Consider the following 17,772-nt stretch of genomic DNA (forward strand, 5'->3'; position numbering starts at 1 on the left):
AACTGGACTGGTGTGTGTGCGGTGGGTGGGTGCACGCAGGGGCGGAGATGTAGGCGGGGCAATCAGGGCATTTGTCCCTGGCCACAGGGCTCTCTCGCATTGATGGTGGGGGCCCTATTGTGACCTTGACAGGCAGTATGTCGGGCCCTATCAGTGCTTTGGCCTGGGGCCCTGTGTGCAATTGGTCCGCTACTGGGTGCACGTGTGTGTGTGTGTGTGTGTGTGTGTGTGTGTGTGTGTGTGTGTGTGTGTGTGTGTGTGTGTGTGTGTGTGTGTGTGTGTGTGTGTGTACACCCTCTTACCAAACTGGGCTTGTTTGGACCTGTCTGGGCCAAGCTAATGACTGGATGATGAGGCGAAGGGGTGACGGTGGCGTTGGCAGTGGTGCCAACAGTTGCAGCAGCGGGGGTGGGGGTGGTCTTGATGTGGGAGGAGGTGGGGGCAGGCTGGATGGCGGTCCGCTGGGTCGCAGAGCCCCCCAGCACCACAGCGGTGAGGGCAGTGGAGGTGGGCTGGGGGGCCCCTTGGCTCTTCGGCTGCTGCTGGGGTTGGGGCTGTTGCTGCTGCGGGGGCAGCTGGCTCTGCTGGATGAAGGCGGTGGAGTCGGGGGTCATCTGACGGAGGGCTGGAAGGCTCCTCTGCAAAGGGGGGAGGAGGGAAGGCGGGGGGAGAGAGAGAGAGAGAGAGAGAGAGAGAGAGAGAGAGAGAGAGAGAGAGAGAGAGAGAGAAAGAGAGAGAGTGAGAGCGAGAGCGAGAAAGAGAGAGAGAGAGAGCGAGAAAGATGGACACAGAGATAGAGAGAATGAATTAAAAGAGAGCAAGAAATGAGAGGAAACAATAAAGACAACAGTGGCATCAGACTTCTAATACCCGTCTGCACTGTGAGGGGGAGGGAAGCAGCAGTTAGGGCGCTCCACTAAATACTACATTGGACTCCCATTATGCTGACTCGACTGCCCCATCACACTGCCCGCCCACTAAAACAGTCCGTTCATTCGACCAGGCTTATCGATTTACCCGGGAAAGTCTTCTCATCGCTATTGTGCCTGAAGTCCCTTCAATATCTATAGGAGAACAAATACCAACATACTTCAACAGCTCTGGTGTGCAACAGCACACTACAGCTGGATGCACACAGCACAGCTTAGCAAGCAAAAGCTGGGAGTAATTTTTCTCTTCAGTCGGTTGACTGGTTGGAAGTGGGGCTGTGTCATTGCAACTACAGACATAGCCAACTCCACCAAACTAACTGGCTGCCGTTAGGACCAGGGCTTGATGCTGACTTTTTTGCCACTGAGGGGTTTTTGTTTGTTTAGTTGGTTTTTTTGAGTCACTAGCCATTCCGCCTTTCTACTAGCCTCATTTTTGTCTACTAGCCTCCAGTTGATGCACATGCGGCAAACTATAGACTACAGGCTACTGTGATATGCCATACCCAAGAACGAACTACGCGCCAAAGTGGCTGGATCATGATACTGAAATGATTACTAGCCACAGACAATTTTTGCCAGCATTTGGCTGGGCTCGCAGGTACCAATGTCAACCCCTGGTTGTAGCCCATGTAAGAGGAAAAGCAAACTCAGTGCGTAATCAACTTGTAAAACGTTGAAGCACAGATCTGACAGGCTACTACTCCAACTCCAACAGGCATTATTAAAACTAAACAAGTAAAGGCTGCATATACAGCAACATGTAAAAATGACAAAGGTTGAAAGAAAACCATCAAACACAGACATACTGCATGTCATCAAAGCCTATAGCCCTTGTGTAGGTGGCCGAAATTGTAAAATCACAGGACACTGAGACCAAAACTTCCATCGCACAGAAGGAAAGATTACTCTTCAATCAAAACAAATAACAAGAGTCATCATCTACTTATTGGTTTTTTTTCTGTGCATACACCTTAGAAGCTTGTGTCTTCTGACAGATAGTTTTGTCTCAGTCTCACGTCAGATTTTTGTGTGGTGACTATTAACTGGTCTTTTGATAGGGCAAAGTCTTGCGTGTGCCTCCGAGGAGAGGCTTGCTTTGCCTCCGAGGAGAGGTCTCCACATTGCCTTACCTTCAGAAAAGGCACGAGGTAGGGCTGAGGGGAGGAGTTGAGCTCCTGATACAGTCGACTGGTGAAGTCCTCCGCTTCGATTTTCCCCTCCTGCAAGAGAGAGGTACAAAACACAACAAGACAAACAGTCAGGGGTGCATTTTAGTTGTTTGAAATGTAATTTCCCATTGTCAACCAAGTGAGCTGCAAGCTGGATAGTATCGATGCTTATTAAAAAAAATCCTCTGAGTCCTAAAAAAATCTATCAGATCCCCGAAGAGGAGTGGTTTGCAGCATGATACAGTTTGGCTCGTTTCTGTGGACACCACCATCTGCACAAGCGGCAAAGCCAGAAAGGGGAACGAGAGACTACCAGATAACACCGCCAGACAGAGGGACACAGACAGACGTACCAGGAGGCTCTTGACCAGCTCCTTCACGTTGGCAGCGGTCTCCGACGACTGTTTCCCGCTGGATGCCAGCTTGATCAGCGTGGATAGGAAGTTCTTGCACTTCTTCACATTCTCCAGGGTTTCCTGGAGAGAGGCAAAAAAAGCAAAAAAAGACAGAGACAGAGAAAACATGAAGTTGAATATAGCAGCAAAGTCAACTGCTGCTAAGTCAAATCACTTGCGCTGTTAGCAGATTTTTGTTTAACATATCTGAAGGTCGGGTTACGGCAGGCTATTTCTCACAAACAAGAAAACAAACAAATCCCATGCCATTCACATACAAACATGGCTGTCATCACCACCTGACGTCTACAAAGCTGCCAGTTACAAAAAGAAGCCAGTCACTACTCTGAGACAACTGCAGAGCCCCTAACCCAAAGCATAGCCCCTAACCCAAGTCCCTAGCCCCTAACCCAAACTACTACTACTGCTACTATTGAGTTGTTTTCCATGGATATGTTCGGATGTACTAAGACTGACTAGATGTGGAAAAGTGAGGATCTCCATGTAATTTTCAGAGCTGCTGTAAGTACATTTCTGGTGCATTTCGTCATCTGGCCGCAAACTGAGGCACGCAGCGCAACTGCATGTGCTGTATGTGCTCATGGAGCATGGCATAAAATGACAAAATGCAGTCAGTCAAAAGTGGGTTTGAACATAGAGGTGCGTGATTTGGAAAGAAAAAAAACACACCCAAGTATAATCAAATGGTACATTTTAGACACGGTAAAGTAATTTTGCTATTGTACGCAGCAGGTTTTTTAATTAATATTAAGGCCACCTCCACCTCGCATTCACAAAAAGTTTGTACTGGTTTCCCCCTTTCCTCTCACCATTCCTTCAACCAATGAGGGCACATGGATGGGCCTGTTTATACCAATTAGAATATTAATGTAGAATAATTAAGGGAGGAGGCGAGGCGGACAGTTGGGCTCTCATGAGCTTGTTAATGTGTGCAAGATTTCACAGGAAAAAATCACTGACATTTTTTTGTCTGTACTTATCTTTTAAGATTTTCATATCCACACTTTTTAGTAGGAAATCCTCATAGTTCTTAGTAGATGAGGGCCAAGAAGTCAGCATAACACTAATTACAATCCTAAAAATTACAATCCTAAAAACACTCCTGTGACAGCTCACCAAAGCAGACATTTCATTTTTACATTCCCCCCAGCATTCGAAACAGAAATTTTTAAAAAAAAAAATGTTTGCAGTCAGCAATAGTTTAATAAGAAATGCTTATGCACCCTGAGGCTATGGACTGGGGTTGGTCAATACCAAAACTCAAGACCTCGCCCTCTCTCACCGTAGTCGTAGCAGCGAGGGCTCTGGGCGTCACTACCTTCTGTGCCGCCGCCTTCCCAGGCTGCACTGGGGGTGGCGTTCCAACAGTGGGGGCAGCGCCCGCAGCACCCCCCAACATGATGTTCTGAGGGATCAAGGTTGGTGGTTATGCTTCATGTTAGCGGTCATTTCTTGCATGTTTGGGTTTTTGCTTTGTGTGCACACAGCCTTTGAGAGCGCTGGGAATGGACTTAAAGCAACACTGCAGTAGACTTTTACTGATCAAACTGTGGGCTGGAAATGGAATTGCCAATGAATTTGAAATGGGTCAATGACATTTTAGTAGTACAAGTAGCACACGTCAGGGTGGTGCAACCACAGCTAAGGCGTCTACTGTATGGACTTTTTTTCTTTTTAGTGGATTATCCAACAAGCATATGCATTGCTGATACATTAATAACCAATTACTAATTTATTTAAGGGCATTACCTGGGGTTGACGTCTGAGCCCCAAAAAAAACCCAGACATTGACCCAAATACAGGGAGGTGCCTCAGTCCTCCAAACTTGCCTAGTTCAGTTTTACCACATGTAGAATCTTAAAAACAGAAGCGCTTTTCAGCCTTTTACAGGTTGATGAAGCACTGAAATTACTTTGAAAACATTACTTTAACACCACAAAACAACTGCTTAGTGTTGCTTCAATGGTGTAAGTGTGCAATACATAGAGCTGTCCCGTCAACCAGGTGGGTTTAGACGATGGTGGCGTTGGGCTTACCTGCAGGACCGGCGGCCTCTGGAGCGTAGTGGTGGCCTGCACAGTGGTCTGGGCCGCTGGGGAGCCCTGCTTGATGATGGTGCTCGGAGCCACCTGACGGATGATGGGAGTGCCAGGGGCCTGAAGGAGAGGAGGAATGGGGCATTAGAATGGAGTTTAAAGATGGCCTCTCAACGTCATTTCATTAATATTGCTGTGTTCCCCATTGTTATTGAATGTGTTACGCGCATTGAGAGTAAATAGAATGGAGGCCAAAATTCTATTTCATTGTTGAAGCCAAGTTGGAGCCAAGGTTGGACCCAAAAAGACCAAAAAATGGCCAAATCCCATTCATTCCTATGAGAGACATAAAACCCTGTATCTCCCTTAAATGCCACTCCAGGGGGATAATTTTTCGCTCAACTAGTAGGTCCCCTTGCTCTCCAACTTACCAGGGTGGTGATTTTTTGTGGTGATGTTTTGTTTTAGAGAGATATTAAAAGTTAAATTGACCAATGAGCATCAGAACATGGTTTGATTGACCGTTAGAAGTCTTGTTGTTGTCCAATCAGCACCTGCGTTTGGCGTTGCTAAGGTGGAATGTAAGTTGGAATGTTCCCAAATCTGGCTTCAAAGCGTTGAATGGCAAATAGCGTTGATTTGGCGTCCATTCTATTTACTGTCAATGGTTACGCGTTGGTCCTGTTTTAAAAAACGTTCTGGTTGCTTTGTTTCAAGCCGTTTTTGCAAGCCAGCAAGGTGGCTTGTGGAGAAACGAGAGGGTGTTCCGTGTTTCTTGTGGAAATGCGTCTCTGATTGGCTCACTCTTCCTGCTCTCGTGGAAATGGGTCTCTGATTGGCTCAGTCCTCCTGTTCTTGGAGAGAATGTAATGGAAAACAGAGTCGTCACTTCCCCAGGTGGTACTGCACTATAGGGGCGCCAACGGAGGCGTGCATGCTCCATTCAGGGCTGTGCTCTTTCGACAGCGACCCCTAGGCGAGCTGCAGGCACGGAGCAACCAGAGTGGGCTTGCTGTATGGATGAGGCTTTGTGCTGTGTGTGTACCTGAGAGTAGCAACCAGCTGATAGCTAAGCTAAGCTAGATTTCAGGCCACCAGACGTTGCTTGTATTGAAAACAAGCAGAAAAAAAATTACTCGACATGTTTTTAGAAAAATGGGTCGACATAAACCTTTGTGGGCAACGCCTTCTTTCGACGTGACGAAACACAGAAAGGCTTTCGTGATTTGCTCGTTTCTCTGCATTATTTATGTCAATTGGGAAACACCAGGAAACACAGCCAGGCGAGGTGACGCACCGCTATGAGAGCCTTGCAAGTGAGTTTAACTTGGGGTGACCGTCCGATCTTCAAAAGGAGTGAGTAAAACTGTGTTTTATCGGAAGTTGGCCTTTAAGTACAGTGAATTTAACATTTCCTGTTTTTCATTTGGTCATTTGCAGCTATTTAGTCATGATGTTTTATTGCTTATTTTATACAATGCCCCATGTTGCCTCAACTACCTATACAATGCTGTACAAAGGCAAAGTACAGTAACTACTAAGGCTGTAACGATATTGCATCGAACCGAGGTATCGCGGTACGCAGACCCACGAACCCCTATCGCGAAACTGCCTCGCAGAATCGCGATGCGCCCTTTAAAAGTTGTTACCAAAGTTCTTCCCTAACAAAATCTCTGTTGTTACCCCTCAGTCTAGAAAACAGCAGCATAAAGGCAAATGTTTGCATATGCGCTTAAAAAAGACAAGTAGAAAAGGGGCGCACATGTGCGAGTAACACTTCCATTCATCCCTCATAAAATGTTCCGTCCAACCAGTGCATTTGTTATTATCAATTGCCTGAGCAACCTCCGCGAGACGAAACACTCGGAAACGTCGGAAGGTAAAGCACAGAAATGAACAACAGACCCAAGAAGGCTTTATCAAACGTGTGAAGGTGTTAAGATTCATGCATGCGCCGATGCTGTTGAGTGGAGATAGACGTTGAGCAGAGAGAGAGAAAGAGAGCGAGAGAGGGAGATGCTCCGCCTGCCCAAATTCATAAACCACGCGACGCTCTATCAGGGAAGTGTCTGAAGTCGGGCGAACGTTGAGGTCGATGTGGATATTAATAGGCAGCGTTATTCTTCCCCGCATTGACCGCCTGCCTAGCGAAAACATGCTCCATTTCAGCCTGCATCCATTCCCGCTCTTGACAAAATGTCAAATCACAAAACCAAACAAAGGACAACGTGCCTGTTGCATAGTGAGAACATAGGCTAACTGAGTTTCGAGTTTTGTTTGTATAAGCGTGCGCGCGCTGCTGCACGATCAAAAAAGTTTAAAAAATATTAAACATCAAAATTAAGTGTTGCATTTTTGTAAGTAACTTTACACAACATGTTTCCTGACGAAATATGACCAGTGTTGTTTCAGTTAATGTTTGGATATTAATTGGATAATGTTTGATAATGTGAGACAGTTGTTAGACTAGGCTAATAGGCTACCTACTGTAACCCTGACCCTTCTCTCTCCGTCTCTGTCTCCCTCACACACGGTCAGCATCTCAGCATCATATGATCTAAGCCTATTAATAAGAAGCCTACTTTTCCTTGGTGAACTAATATCCCTTATTGTGCTTTGATGTCAACACCTGGGGAACAGGTTGCAGTGGTATATCTGCAGCATCATTTAGGTACACCTACAAAATTAATGTAGGCAGGTAGGCCTAAATGCAAAAAGAAATCATATATATAGCCTATATAGGCCTATAATTTATTTTCTTCTTTTTTTCCTTTAAAAATAAAATAAAATCGTGGGGCATATCGAACCGTGGGTCATATATCGTGATACAAACCGAATCGTGGGTTGGGTGTATCGTTACAGCCTTAGTAACTACACACATTGGCAAAATTGACTTTAGACAGAAAAAATGTCTTCATTACACCTCCTTTAACTTGTTACAAAACACAAAATCTTATGGTCCAAACGCGTCTCGTTTTAGAGATATTGCCATTTAAAATTTGCATTAACTACAATATTCAAACTAATACCAAAACTTTGAAGGCATTTTTCTCAGTTTCAATGTTGCCATAGTTACTGCACTTTGCCTTTGTGGAGCAGTATACCTCTACTACCTTTTAAGTGTCCTGAGACTAAGTTTTATGTTTATGGAGAGACTTATTATTTTTAAAACTTACATTGGAATGGAGAGAGTGCATGCAACAGAGATACCACATCAGTAATCTAGCAAGATGCATGCAATCAACAGCAATCAGATTTCAAGGGACTCAGGTAAGCACAGTGACTGATCAATGACAACCAATAAGGGATTAAGAATTCAGATTTCCATGGGTGATATACAAAAAAGTGATAAACCTGCTTTAAGTAAACCGAGCGATAGCCAAACAGCTGTTTGCAGGACTTTGCACTTTGACCTTGCATGCTGTATGAATTGCGCTCTACAAATACAGTTATTATATGCCATCCTTCATCTGTAAACAAAGACCAAAAGGCTATTCTTGCCAGACCTGTTCTATTAAACCTGAGACTTAATCACTTAACTACCCTTGAAGTGTTGCTGCCGCCAGGAGAATGTTGAAAAGAAGCAGCATACACTGAGGCGAATACATCTAAAGTTCAGATAACATGCTCAACTAACACAGCATAACTACAACTGGGTGCCAATTCCCAAAAACAACACACAACTCCAAAAGACAGAAGCTGAAACTGACTAATGGGTGACATCAACAAAGAGGTTATTCCATGTGCTTCTGTTTTGTCATCTGATCCATGGGCAGCTGAGACAGACTGGGAATCTTAACTGGAGAGAGGACACCAGAGCAGCACTGATACAATTATTTTCTTCTTTTAATCAACTTATTTTCTTCTTTTAATTTCCCTATGTTGTGCAGTGCACTTGATTAAACAAAGAAAATAATTGCATCTGTGCTGCTCCGGAGTGATCTCTCCAGTTAATGGGTGCCATCCTTTCTTTTGAAAATACATCAAATGAGTAAATCAGATCGCATATACACAGTGTTTGGTAGTAAGCATACGCATCCTACTGTACCTGCACAGAGGTGATCTGGACAGGCGGAGAGCTGGTGGGGGCGGGAGGTCGCGCTGCCATGGCACCCTGGGACTGGGCCTGCTGCATCTGGGCCAACGTGTGCTGATGGATCATCAGCAACTGCCCACTCTCGCTGCGCACCAGAACCATGCCTGGGTGTGCACAGACAGACACAAAGGCAGACAGGGAGGTAGGCAGACACACGTACACACACACACAGTCAAATAAGGGTGAAGGGTTTTGTATGGACGATCACTATCTGCATGCTCATTTTATCAGTCAACATTTCACATACATTTCACCATGTTCCTGACAGTGACTTTTTAATTTTGTGCTGGTTAAAAGTGAAACTGCTCTTAAGTGCATTCATAAAATCAAACAATCTTGATCTGATGGTCTTCGTGGACCTATTCTCAACCCTACCACACTGGACAGAGTGACTTAAGTTTGTATATCTCAGTTGGCTTGCACAACTAGAAGGCTCCCCAACCGACTGGACTTGCCTTGTCACTAAACAAATGTGAGGTCAATCTGTGTGCTGAAAATCACAGCCACATATGAATACAGAGTCCCACTCAAAGTATTGTGGGAAAGCAGATAAAGCAGGCTAGTCATATCTCAGTGCGCACAGTCAACTGACATTTTACGGGTCCAGAGGCCACACAACTTGTTTGGAAACAAATTGTTCCTCACTCAAAAAAGCGTTAAATAACTTAACTACTCTCAATCAGCCAAAAAAAGAATGAGAAAGATGATTCTAAAATCATTGGTGACTAGCTGTGCATATATAGACCCTGTTTAACTTAAAGTGACATTACAGACAACAGACCAGCACTCTACACATTAATATAACATACATTACAAGGATTTAGAGGGGGTCTTCAAAGGGGTGGCATAAACTGCCATTTGATCCATAAGTTTGCGAGTGACAAAGACAGGTTGGCAAAATGATTAAGCAGTCTTTGAGGCATGTTATCCTTCAATCAATGTAACATTGATTGCCACAACAACCAACATTGTATCTACAGAAGCTAACCTGCTCAGTCTCTCTCTCTCTCTCTCTCTCTCTCTCTCTCTCTCTCTACCTCTGAAACTCAAACACTCATTACGTAAGGTACAATCTCAGGAAAGAGGGGGTAGTTTCATTTTTGATTTTAACATGAAGGTGCACAACACTATGGAGGGGACAAGAGTTGAAAAGTATTTCTGATGCTGCTATGTAATGCACCATGTATTACAATGTTCTTACTAGACACTTTCGCTACTTTTGAAGGTTAAGGAACAGGGTTATTTCTCACTCAGACTTGCCCACACCAGAGTGAAAACTGAAACACTTTGAAGCACAACATGTCAAAGTTCCCACTGTACATTCCCAAACAACTTTAAATTGTATATTATTTTGACGGATGTCGTGACAAGCAATATATTGTGAATGGTTACCTGGGGGAAGTTGGATATTCTGAACGTTTGGCTGATTCGGTTGAGCATTTGGTAACCTGGGTGCCAGCACCTGAGGTGCGATTGCACGTATGCCTCCTGGACTGGCAGTGATCGTGGATGGAACAGACGTTCTTGTCACATTTTGCAAAACTGGGCTTTTTCCAACAACAGAGGCAGCGCCAGTTGTACCTGGCTGCAATGTACTTTGCATTGGCTGTCCAAGAGTCAGGTTTCCAGCAACAACAGTGGGAGACCCAGTCTGTGTCGTCGGTTGGATAATAGTTTTCGGTGATTCCGACTTGTTGATCAAAGGGCTTGAGCTAACAGGTGTTGAAGTGTTCGAGAGTGCCATGTGTGCGACATTGACGTTTGCAGTCAAAACAGAATTGTTACTCCCGTTTTGCGTGGTAACCGGTCCCGACGTTTGCATAGGCGGCCTCACTAGTGTCACGGTGGGTCCGGTGGTTAAACATGAAGTTTGAGACGATATCACAGTCGATGTGACCACATTCGGTGTGTTCATTAAAGATGTTTGTATTACAGTGCTAGAAGAAGAAGGTATAACTATCGTCTGCCCCTTCACCATGGAGCCAGGTCCGTTGTTGACAACTGTGACAGCGGGACCGGTGCCGCCGACACTGTTGATTGAGCTCGCTGTTGTCCCGGGAGTAGCGGGAACACTTCCTGAACTGTGAGAGTTTATCACAACGTTACTTCCATTCAAAGTTGGCATGCCAAGCGTCCCTTTTTGTCCGAGGCCAGCTCCATGGTTTGGAATGGCCGTAAGAACCGTGCTGCCAGCTCCTGCTTTGCCTTGGTTAATCTCCACTTGCGTGCCCGACCCAGCCGCTGATGTGGTCCCCACTGCTGCATCCATAGTTGAACCCTGGGACCTCGTATTATTAATGACACCCCCTGGCACTCCGGCGCCTTGAAAAGCGGAAATAAACATTAAATATGGAACTGTTAAATGTCAAAGCAATCGGCTGCAGCGTAAGGTTTAGTTTTTGTTGTTTGACGTGGAGAAAAGAAAACAGCAAAACAACGTGCCCAAAATTAGCTAACCAGCTACTGTACCTTACCTGCTTTTACAAGCTCTTGTGCAAGTCCCATTTTGTTGTCCTGGACACTGGAATTAGCACTCCCAGACGAGTTACTGATGTGGTTTACAACACCTTGAACCCTGACTGCTGAGTTTCCGTGACCTGTTCCAGTAAGCTCAGACTCCAAAGATCCAACTATATCGCTAACTACTTTTTCGTCCACCTCCGTGTTAAAGAAAACATCATCCAGCAAATCGGAGCCCGCCGCCATCTTTACTCAGCTACGCTCGCTCGTAAGACGCATGCGCCGATTGGGTGAATCGTCACTGACCAGGGATTCCGGACTACTGTGATTGGTTGTTGCTGGATTTAAAGAGTGGGACAAATGGCTGAACATTGCATTTCAGAATGCATTTCAGTGCCATCAACTACTCGACGGATGAGGAGACAAGACTAGTTAGAGACACTGCATTCGAGTTCATTCGCAATGTACAGCGACAGTATCGTTAGTTTAAGGCATCTGTCAGATGTAAAAAGTGATTGAAGGTCAACTGGAGGAGTATAACATAATTTTCCGTGTTTCGACTTGTCCTCAAGATGGCTGCGTAGTTTCTCCCCTTCCGTAGTCAGGCAGCAACTGTGACTGCGACCTGCGAACGAGGGCGCCATTTGTGGGACTGCAGCCATCCAAGTAAAGGCATGGGAGGCGCAACTGTCAGTCCGAGCAACAATTCATTCAAATCATCCGTTACCCCTCCTTCGATGTGTTTTGCCCTCCCCGTAGACCCAGTACAGAGCTGTGCAATGAGTCTTCCACTTCCAGAGACGTACGCCGTTACATGTATCACTTGATGTAACAATTGAATGCTGCCCACTTAAGCTGATACACTGTTGCAAAAAAGGAAATAGGCTGCGTGTGGTTACAATGTTGCAGAACACTGGAAAGCTACAATTAAAAACACCCATCCCCTCATTCAACAGTGTCAGTTGAAGGTTGAGCGAATTTCTTATTTAAAAAAAAACAACAACAAAAACGATCGGCTATACTTATTTGATGTGTTATTTATGTGCACAGCAGGGTATTTCTCTCAGCCTCAATTTAGAGCAGCTTCAAAATGTACAATATTGATCCACGTCTTCAAAGTGAGTGACCATCGAGGCCCTCACACACACGCCACAGGTGCAAGCTGATGAACGGGCGTGATGATTTGGGCCAACGAGGATCCTATAAATTCTTTGCCATGTGGGGGGTCATGTGACAGCGTGGTCCTGCCTGAATGAACGCCAAATTTTGATGAGCTTTAGCTAGGCTACTTGAAATTCTAAAGGCAGACAGTTTCTCTAACGTCAAAGTTTTGTAAGCAGACAAACGGTGGCTAACCATGAGTACTGGCACTCCTTATCTCGGTAGTAAAATTAGCCTCATATCAAAGGCTTTGATACGTTATGAGGGCACGCTGTACACGATTGATACTGACAACTCAACTGTGGCATTGGCGAAAGGTGAGCTGGAGGGATTCTTTGATTTGTTAGCATCGTTGTAGCTGCTCAAAGCTGTAAACGTTGATGTTAAGACTTTAAGTTTCACTTTTGCCCTTGTGTCCTTCTGATGGTTTGTTACATTTGGTGACGCAACTCCTTCAACTTTTTCAGTGAAGTCCTTTGGGACAGAGGGAAGGCCCACAGACAAGCCTGCACCACCAAGAGATGAAGTCTTTGATTACATCATTTTCAGAGGCAGTGATATCAAGGACCTTACAGTCTGTGAGCCTCCAAAACTGCATCACAATTTACCCCAAGACCCTGCAATAGTTCAGGTTAGGAATTGACCAAAAATACTGTTGTTTGGCCTTTGACAAAATGGCAGTGGACTGCATCGATGCCTAAATCCCATTTTATGGAAGACCGTTTGCATGTGTTCTTTAAGGGATGTCTTTAACCTTTTACACTTAGAGGTTATAATTGAGGTTTTGTACAACGTCTACTTAAATGCGTTTGACATTTTGGGTTGGTCATCACATACATTGATCCAACACAACTTTTGTTTATTTCCTAGTCGTCCATTGGCAGCTCTGCAGGTGGTCCATCTTCCCATGCGCCGTATTCGCCATACAGAGGTATGATGCCATCCTACAGCCAGCTCGCCGCCAGCTCCCTGCTGAACCAGCACTATGCAGCAGCGATGGGTCTAGGTGAGTATGAGCATCATTGAAGATATTGGACACCATGGGTGTACAACATCTATAAACTTTTTGCCAAAGTTGTTGAAATAATCAAAGACTAGAAAGCACTCCTCTCATTGTTAAAATGCCATGTTTTGTGCTGCTTGTCAGTTTAGTCCTATTAAATACACACCACAAGGACAATCCATGTGTAGCTGGGTGGAGCCCATAATCTCCAGCTTTGTGTGGTCTCTGTTTGCAGGAGCAGGCATGCATGGCTTTCCAGCCCGAAGAGGCCCAATGGTTGAGCAGGCTGTCCAGACGGTGACGGTACAGAAAGCTCAGGCTCAGAAAAAGGGTGCGTATGGAGGAGTAGTGCAGCCACAGAGGCGAAATGGAGGTAGACCTGGAAGGAGTGGAAACCTGCAATCCCAGAGGTCCTCGGGGCAAGGCAGTGAGTGACCAGTCTTTGTCCTCTTCTGTTTTAGGGGTGTTTGGTCTAACTGTGCCGTTCCAGCTGCAGAGTAGTGGCGCTGCATCTTGTAGTCTTTTGTAAGTGTGCGTGTAACTAACTAGATTTCTAAGTAACATTTTGTCTGGAGTTAGTTTTACAAGTATTACGTCACTGTTTGGAAATGTTTGATCTGTGGCATTTTGACAACAGCGCAGTCCTGGGATCTTTTTTTTCAACACTTTATTTATTTTCTCTTGAACTTTTTTGGCTCGTTGAAGATTTAGTTATGTACTTAAATCTTTGCACAGATGTTCCCACTGCACAACCAAACTCGCCAAGGCAAGGAGATGAGAACAGACCACCACAGAGAAGACGCCAAGGTGTGTTTGTGTAATCAAGCCCACAATTTCATCTGCTTTGTGTTGTGGTGATTCATTTCTCATAGCATGACTCTTATTTGAATAGGTCCGCGACGATCCAGGAATCGTGGTAGAGGCAAGATGAACGCCTCTAGCACAAAACCCACAATACTCCAGTTTGAGTCTGACTTTGACTTTGAGACTGCCCATGCACAGTTCAACAAAGATGTTGAAAGGGAGATTCAAGAGCAGCTGAATGTCAAAGGTGCACATTTTATTTATATACCCAAACCCATCATATGGCTCTAAAGTATGGCGTTTAAACTGGTTTTCACCAAACTCTTGTAATTGTCTGGGCAGAAGTGAAGAATGATGATGAGGAGAAATCAGAAGAAAAGGAGGAAGAGACTGAGGAGAAAACCACTGAGGGAACCACACCGGAAGGCCCGTTGGGGCCCAGCTGCTACTACAACAAGGCCAAATGCTTTTTCGATAACATCTCCTCAGAAATGAAGGCAAGGTATGACTGTGTTGCTTATTTAATTTGGACAAATAAACCAAGTGAGTTGCTGACGTTACCATGTCTATACTAGAGCAGTGGTTCTAAAATGGGGTACAGGGTGGCCATTAGCTAGCCTGATTATCATCGACTTTCAAATCTCTTCTAGACTTGGTCTGATCAAGAGCATAACAATTAACATTTCCCAAACGGCCTCCCTTGGTTTGCTGATGATTGTTTGCTCCCCAACAAAGTGGAAGGAGTTCCCGTATTTGTGGGAACTCAGAAAGTACTTGCATTGCCCTTGACCTGACTGGTAGCAATGCTGAAGCTGTTGCGTCACTAGGAGGGCACGGCCTGGCTAGCCATTAGCTGTTTCCGGCCCAAAACATTTCAGAACCCCAGGACATGGAAAGCACAAACCCTTGTTAACTCCCTATGTTTGGGTGTTTTGCTCCCATGAAAGGCGCACCACATGGGCAGAGGAGAGGAAGCGGAACGTGGAGACTTTTGGAGTTCCAGGTCGTTTCTTCAGGGGGCGGGGGATGCGTGGGGGTTATCGTGGGCAAAGGGGAAGAGGAGGTCTACCGCGACTAGTAGGCAGTGGCAGAATTTGAGATGGTGAGTTTTTTTCTTATTATTTCTTCCCTTTTTTGGCATTAGGTGAAGGTCATATACATTTTACTTGAAGATGATTCCATGTGGATTTGTGTTTTGAAGCTGTAGTCGTTGGTACTAATGGAAAATCTCATCGCTTGTTTTGCAGGTGCCTCTTGAAACTTAAGTATTTTCCTGTATTTTGTACTATAAATATTTTGCTTTTGTACTTTTTTCGTTTTCCTTTGAAATGTGTAAATGTGCTTTGGCCAAACAATACATAAACAAAATGTGCAAGAGGTTGATGTATAACCTGAATGCTGATATTTTTTTCTTGGATACTTTTTGTATTGATTTTTTGTTTTTTGATTATTGATAAATGTCCTATCTAGCACAGTAATTTGACCTGTATAATCACCTCATCGTTTCAATTTGTGAGATCTGCCAATTACACGGTGTGTATCTCCTGAATTTATATGTATTGTTCAGAGCCAAGCCCAAATTGTTTATGGCACTTATGTACAGCCACATGTAAATTAATTGTATCTATGAAACTGCGATACCCCACTCTGATTTATGTACCTTTTTCGTTTAACTTTTTTTTTTTAAATCCATTTTTGAAGGAAGTAACTTATTTGTGGGGACACGCATGCTGCTGCATATGATTAAATAAACATTCAAAATATCTATACAAGACACTGGAGTAGTACTGATTCTGTAATCTGGTGTTTATTAGTTACATATGCAAGCTTTACAGTATGGATTTGTCACTCATTATAAAATGTATTTTTGTGAATGCCCATAGCTGCCATTGGGATATATGGTGGTGTTTAAGTTTTCTTTCTCTTTTCTGCCTCCTCTTTCTCCTTCTCCAATGCCAGGACATGTTTGTCTACTTCTTCCGGGTCCAAAACCTGGAAAACAAAGTCGAATGCACACGTTTTAAAATGGCTCCAACATGAATTTAGGGTGCTATACAATCCAAAAGTAACAGTTCTTGAGACCGTGGGAGTCAAACATGCTCACAAACCTTCATAGGCTCATTCTGCTTCATGGCCGCAAGCTCAATGTTCTTCCCACCTGACTGCACAACCTACAGTAAGGAGGATGCATGATCTTATTAACAGAACTTAATAAATGACTTGGATGCTCAAAGATTTGGTTCCGTTTTGGTGCTCTATCCTCAGACCCCTTCAAAGGTTGCTTACCTCCAGTAGTGCTTTGATTGCCAGTCTGATGGCTCCTTCATCTGTCTCTACAAGCTCCTCTTTGTAGTGCTTCTCCAAGAATTCCCGTACCGTTTTTGATGATCTACCAATGGCATTTGCCTAGAACAATATTTACAGTTGATCCATTGTCTACTACACAGTGTTAAGTCCAAAGTGCGACATTTTTCCCCAAGACTACCTTTGGGTGTTCAAAGAGCAATGCGGCTGGTTAATAAATAGGAAGTGATTTGCATTGCAGCCTGACAACCATTTTATGCTGTATCTGTATGGAATGGATAAGGACAGAACTTCATCTTGAATTCTGTAGCTACCTTCCAGGCATGGTATGTTCCGGATGGGTCAGTCTGGTAAAGATGTGGTGTTCCATCAAAGTCAAAACCTGCCACCAAGGAGGAGATCCCAAATGGACGGCGCCCATTGCTCTGAGTGTAACGCTGAACAAAAAATGGTTTCATTTGTTTTAGGCCCAAGTTAAAGACAGCATTGCCCAAAACGCTGATCGGCCTCCACAAAAACCATGTTAAGTAAAACTGTCAGAACTTCATTTTAAAAAGCACCTGTATGCACCTGTTTCAGATTGGATATGAAACGAGTGATGTATTCCACTGTCACAGGATCTTCCACTGTCAGTCGGTGACTTTGACATTCCACCCTTGCCCTGTTGATCAGAATCCTGGCATCTGCTGTCAGGCCTGGTCATTTGGAGAGTGCATACCATACCAACATTAATTTACATAGCTGGTGCTTACATTCCTCATCATCATTGCTGTAAAATGTAGGCCTATAGTATTGTAACATTTGAAGTTTAGAAACTAGCTACTCAATTTGTATGGACTTGTAGTTTGGAAAACTTGACTGTAAAGCGGAAGTGAACGGTAGGGGAGTGAAAAGGCGTCCTATACCTGCAAATGCCATGAATACGTTGTCATCCAACATGCAGATTTTACGCACGGTTCTGTCATCCTGAAGTTTGGCGACGGACTTCTTCTCCACTCCAACCACAACAATAGTCTTTCCACGCACACCAACCTTCATAAATGTACCGTTGATATGATTACAATCTCGGAAAATTCAAATACACATACTTTAGTTTTGGTTGAATTACTTACAACTGTAGAGCCCTTTTTCACAGCTTCCTGCGCATATTCCACCTGAAACAAATGGCCATCTGGCGAAAAAACAGTAATTGCTCGGTCGTAACTCATTATGAATCTTCAACACAGATATGAATCCTTTCTGTGAAGTCCCGAACTTGACACTAATAAAACTAAAAGCGAAACTAAAATGATAGAGGACCAACGCATTCTCTGTGCGCGCCTCATCTTGGCCGCAACGTAAGATGAATACTCAATTCACTTTGTGGGCAGCACAGCAGAGCAGTTAGGCTT

General features: G+C 44.4%; 3 protein-coding genes across 4 annotated transcripts in view; 1 reads left to right on the forward strand and 2 right to left on the reverse strand.

The window, feature by feature from the left end:
- The window catches only part of LOC134457165 (transcription initiation factor TFIID subunit 4-like), a 31,325-nt gene extending 19,121 nt beyond the window's left edge, over nucleotides 1-12,204 (reverse strand). Inside the window, exons 1-8 of one of the 2 annotated variants that reach the window (XM_063209012.1) lie at nucleotides 11,124-12,204; nucleotides 10,042-10,971; nucleotides 8,602-8,753; nucleotides 4,554-4,673; nucleotides 3,800-3,922; nucleotides 2,455-2,577; nucleotides 2,063-2,152; nucleotides 303-638 (exon numbers count right to left, since the gene is read on the reverse strand). In XM_063209012.1, coding sequence (XP_063065082.1) covers nucleotides 303-638; nucleotides 2,063-2,152; nucleotides 2,455-2,577; nucleotides 3,800-3,922; nucleotides 4,554-4,673; nucleotides 8,602-8,753; nucleotides 10,042-10,971; nucleotides 11,124-11,355 — 2,106 coding nt within the window. In that variant the 5' untranslated portion in view covers nucleotides 11,356-12,204. The remainder of the gene's footprint in view (nucleotides 1-302; nucleotides 639-2,062; nucleotides 2,153-2,454; nucleotides 2,578-3,799; nucleotides 3,923-4,553; nucleotides 4,674-8,601; nucleotides 8,754-10,041; nucleotides 10,972-11,123) is intronic. The other variant, XM_063209013.1, reaches the window with a different exon arrangement.
- Nucleotides 12,205-12,346: 142 nt separating this feature from the next.
- Nucleotides 12,347-15,851, forward strand: lsm14b (LSM family member 14B). The gene is made up of 9 exons (XM_063209016.1): nucleotides 12,347-12,587; nucleotides 12,738-12,901; nucleotides 13,141-13,276; nucleotides 13,509-13,700; nucleotides 14,009-14,080; nucleotides 14,166-14,324; nucleotides 14,420-14,579; nucleotides 15,025-15,179; nucleotides 15,325-15,851. Exons 1-8 carry the CDS (start codon nucleotides 12,467-12,469, stop codon nucleotides 15,173-15,175), a joined length of 1,155 nt encoding a protein of 384 aa, XP_063065086.1. The 5' UTR covers nucleotides 12,347-12,466; the 3' UTR covers nucleotides 15,176-15,179; nucleotides 15,325-15,851.
- LOC134457168 (proteasome subunit alpha type-7-B-like) lies at nucleotides 15,479-17,687 on the reverse strand. Its single transcript, XM_063209017.1, has 7 exons — nucleotides 17,494-17,687; nucleotides 17,287-17,413; nucleotides 16,952-17,076; nucleotides 16,696-16,818; nucleotides 16,364-16,483; nucleotides 16,186-16,248; nucleotides 15,479-16,069 (listed from the first exon to the last, which is right to left on the reverse strand). Exons 1-7 carry the CDS (start codon nucleotides 17,587-17,589, stop codon nucleotides 15,986-15,988), a joined length of 738 nt encoding a protein of 245 aa, XP_063065087.1. The 5' UTR covers nucleotides 17,590-17,687; the 3' UTR covers nucleotides 15,479-15,985.
- Between the last annotated feature and the right edge of the window lie 85 nt (nucleotides 17,688-17,772).

Source organism: Engraulis encrasicolus, chromosome 10, assembly GCF_034702125.1.
Source record: "Engraulis encrasicolus isolate BLACKSEA-1 chromosome 10, IST_EnEncr_1.0, whole genome shotgun sequence".
NCBI classification, from domain to species: Eukaryota; Metazoa; Chordata; class Actinopteri; order Clupeiformes; family Engraulidae; genus Engraulis; species Engraulis encrasicolus.

Excerpts from the sequence above, each read along its gene's own strand:
- lsm14b (XM_063209016.1), top strand. The coding sequence starts at position 12,467 with ATGAGTACTGGCACTCCTTATCTCGGTAGTAAAATTAGCCTCATATCA. Across the intron at positions 14,081-14,165 it reads ACCACAGAGAAGACGCCAAG|GTCCGCGACGATCCAGGAAT; the intron begins GTGTGTTTGTGT and ends TTATTTGAATAG. Across the intron at positions 14,325-14,419 it reads AGAGCAGCTGAATGTCAAAG|AAGTGAAGAATGATGATGAG; the intron begins GTGCACATTTTA and ends TTGTCTGGGCAG.
- LOC134457168 (XM_063209017.1), bottom strand. The coding sequence starts at position 17,589 with ATGAGTTACGACCGAGCAATTACTGTTTTTTCGCCAGATGGCCATTTG. Across the intron at positions 17,077-17,286 it reads CGTATTCATGGCATTTGCAG|GCCTGACAGCAGATGCCAGG; the intron begins GTATAGGACGCC and ends CCAAATGACCAG. Across the intron at positions 16,819-16,951 it reads TCATATCCAATCTGAAACAG|CGTTACACTCAGAGCAATGG; the intron begins GTGCATACAGGT and ends TTTTTTGTTCAG.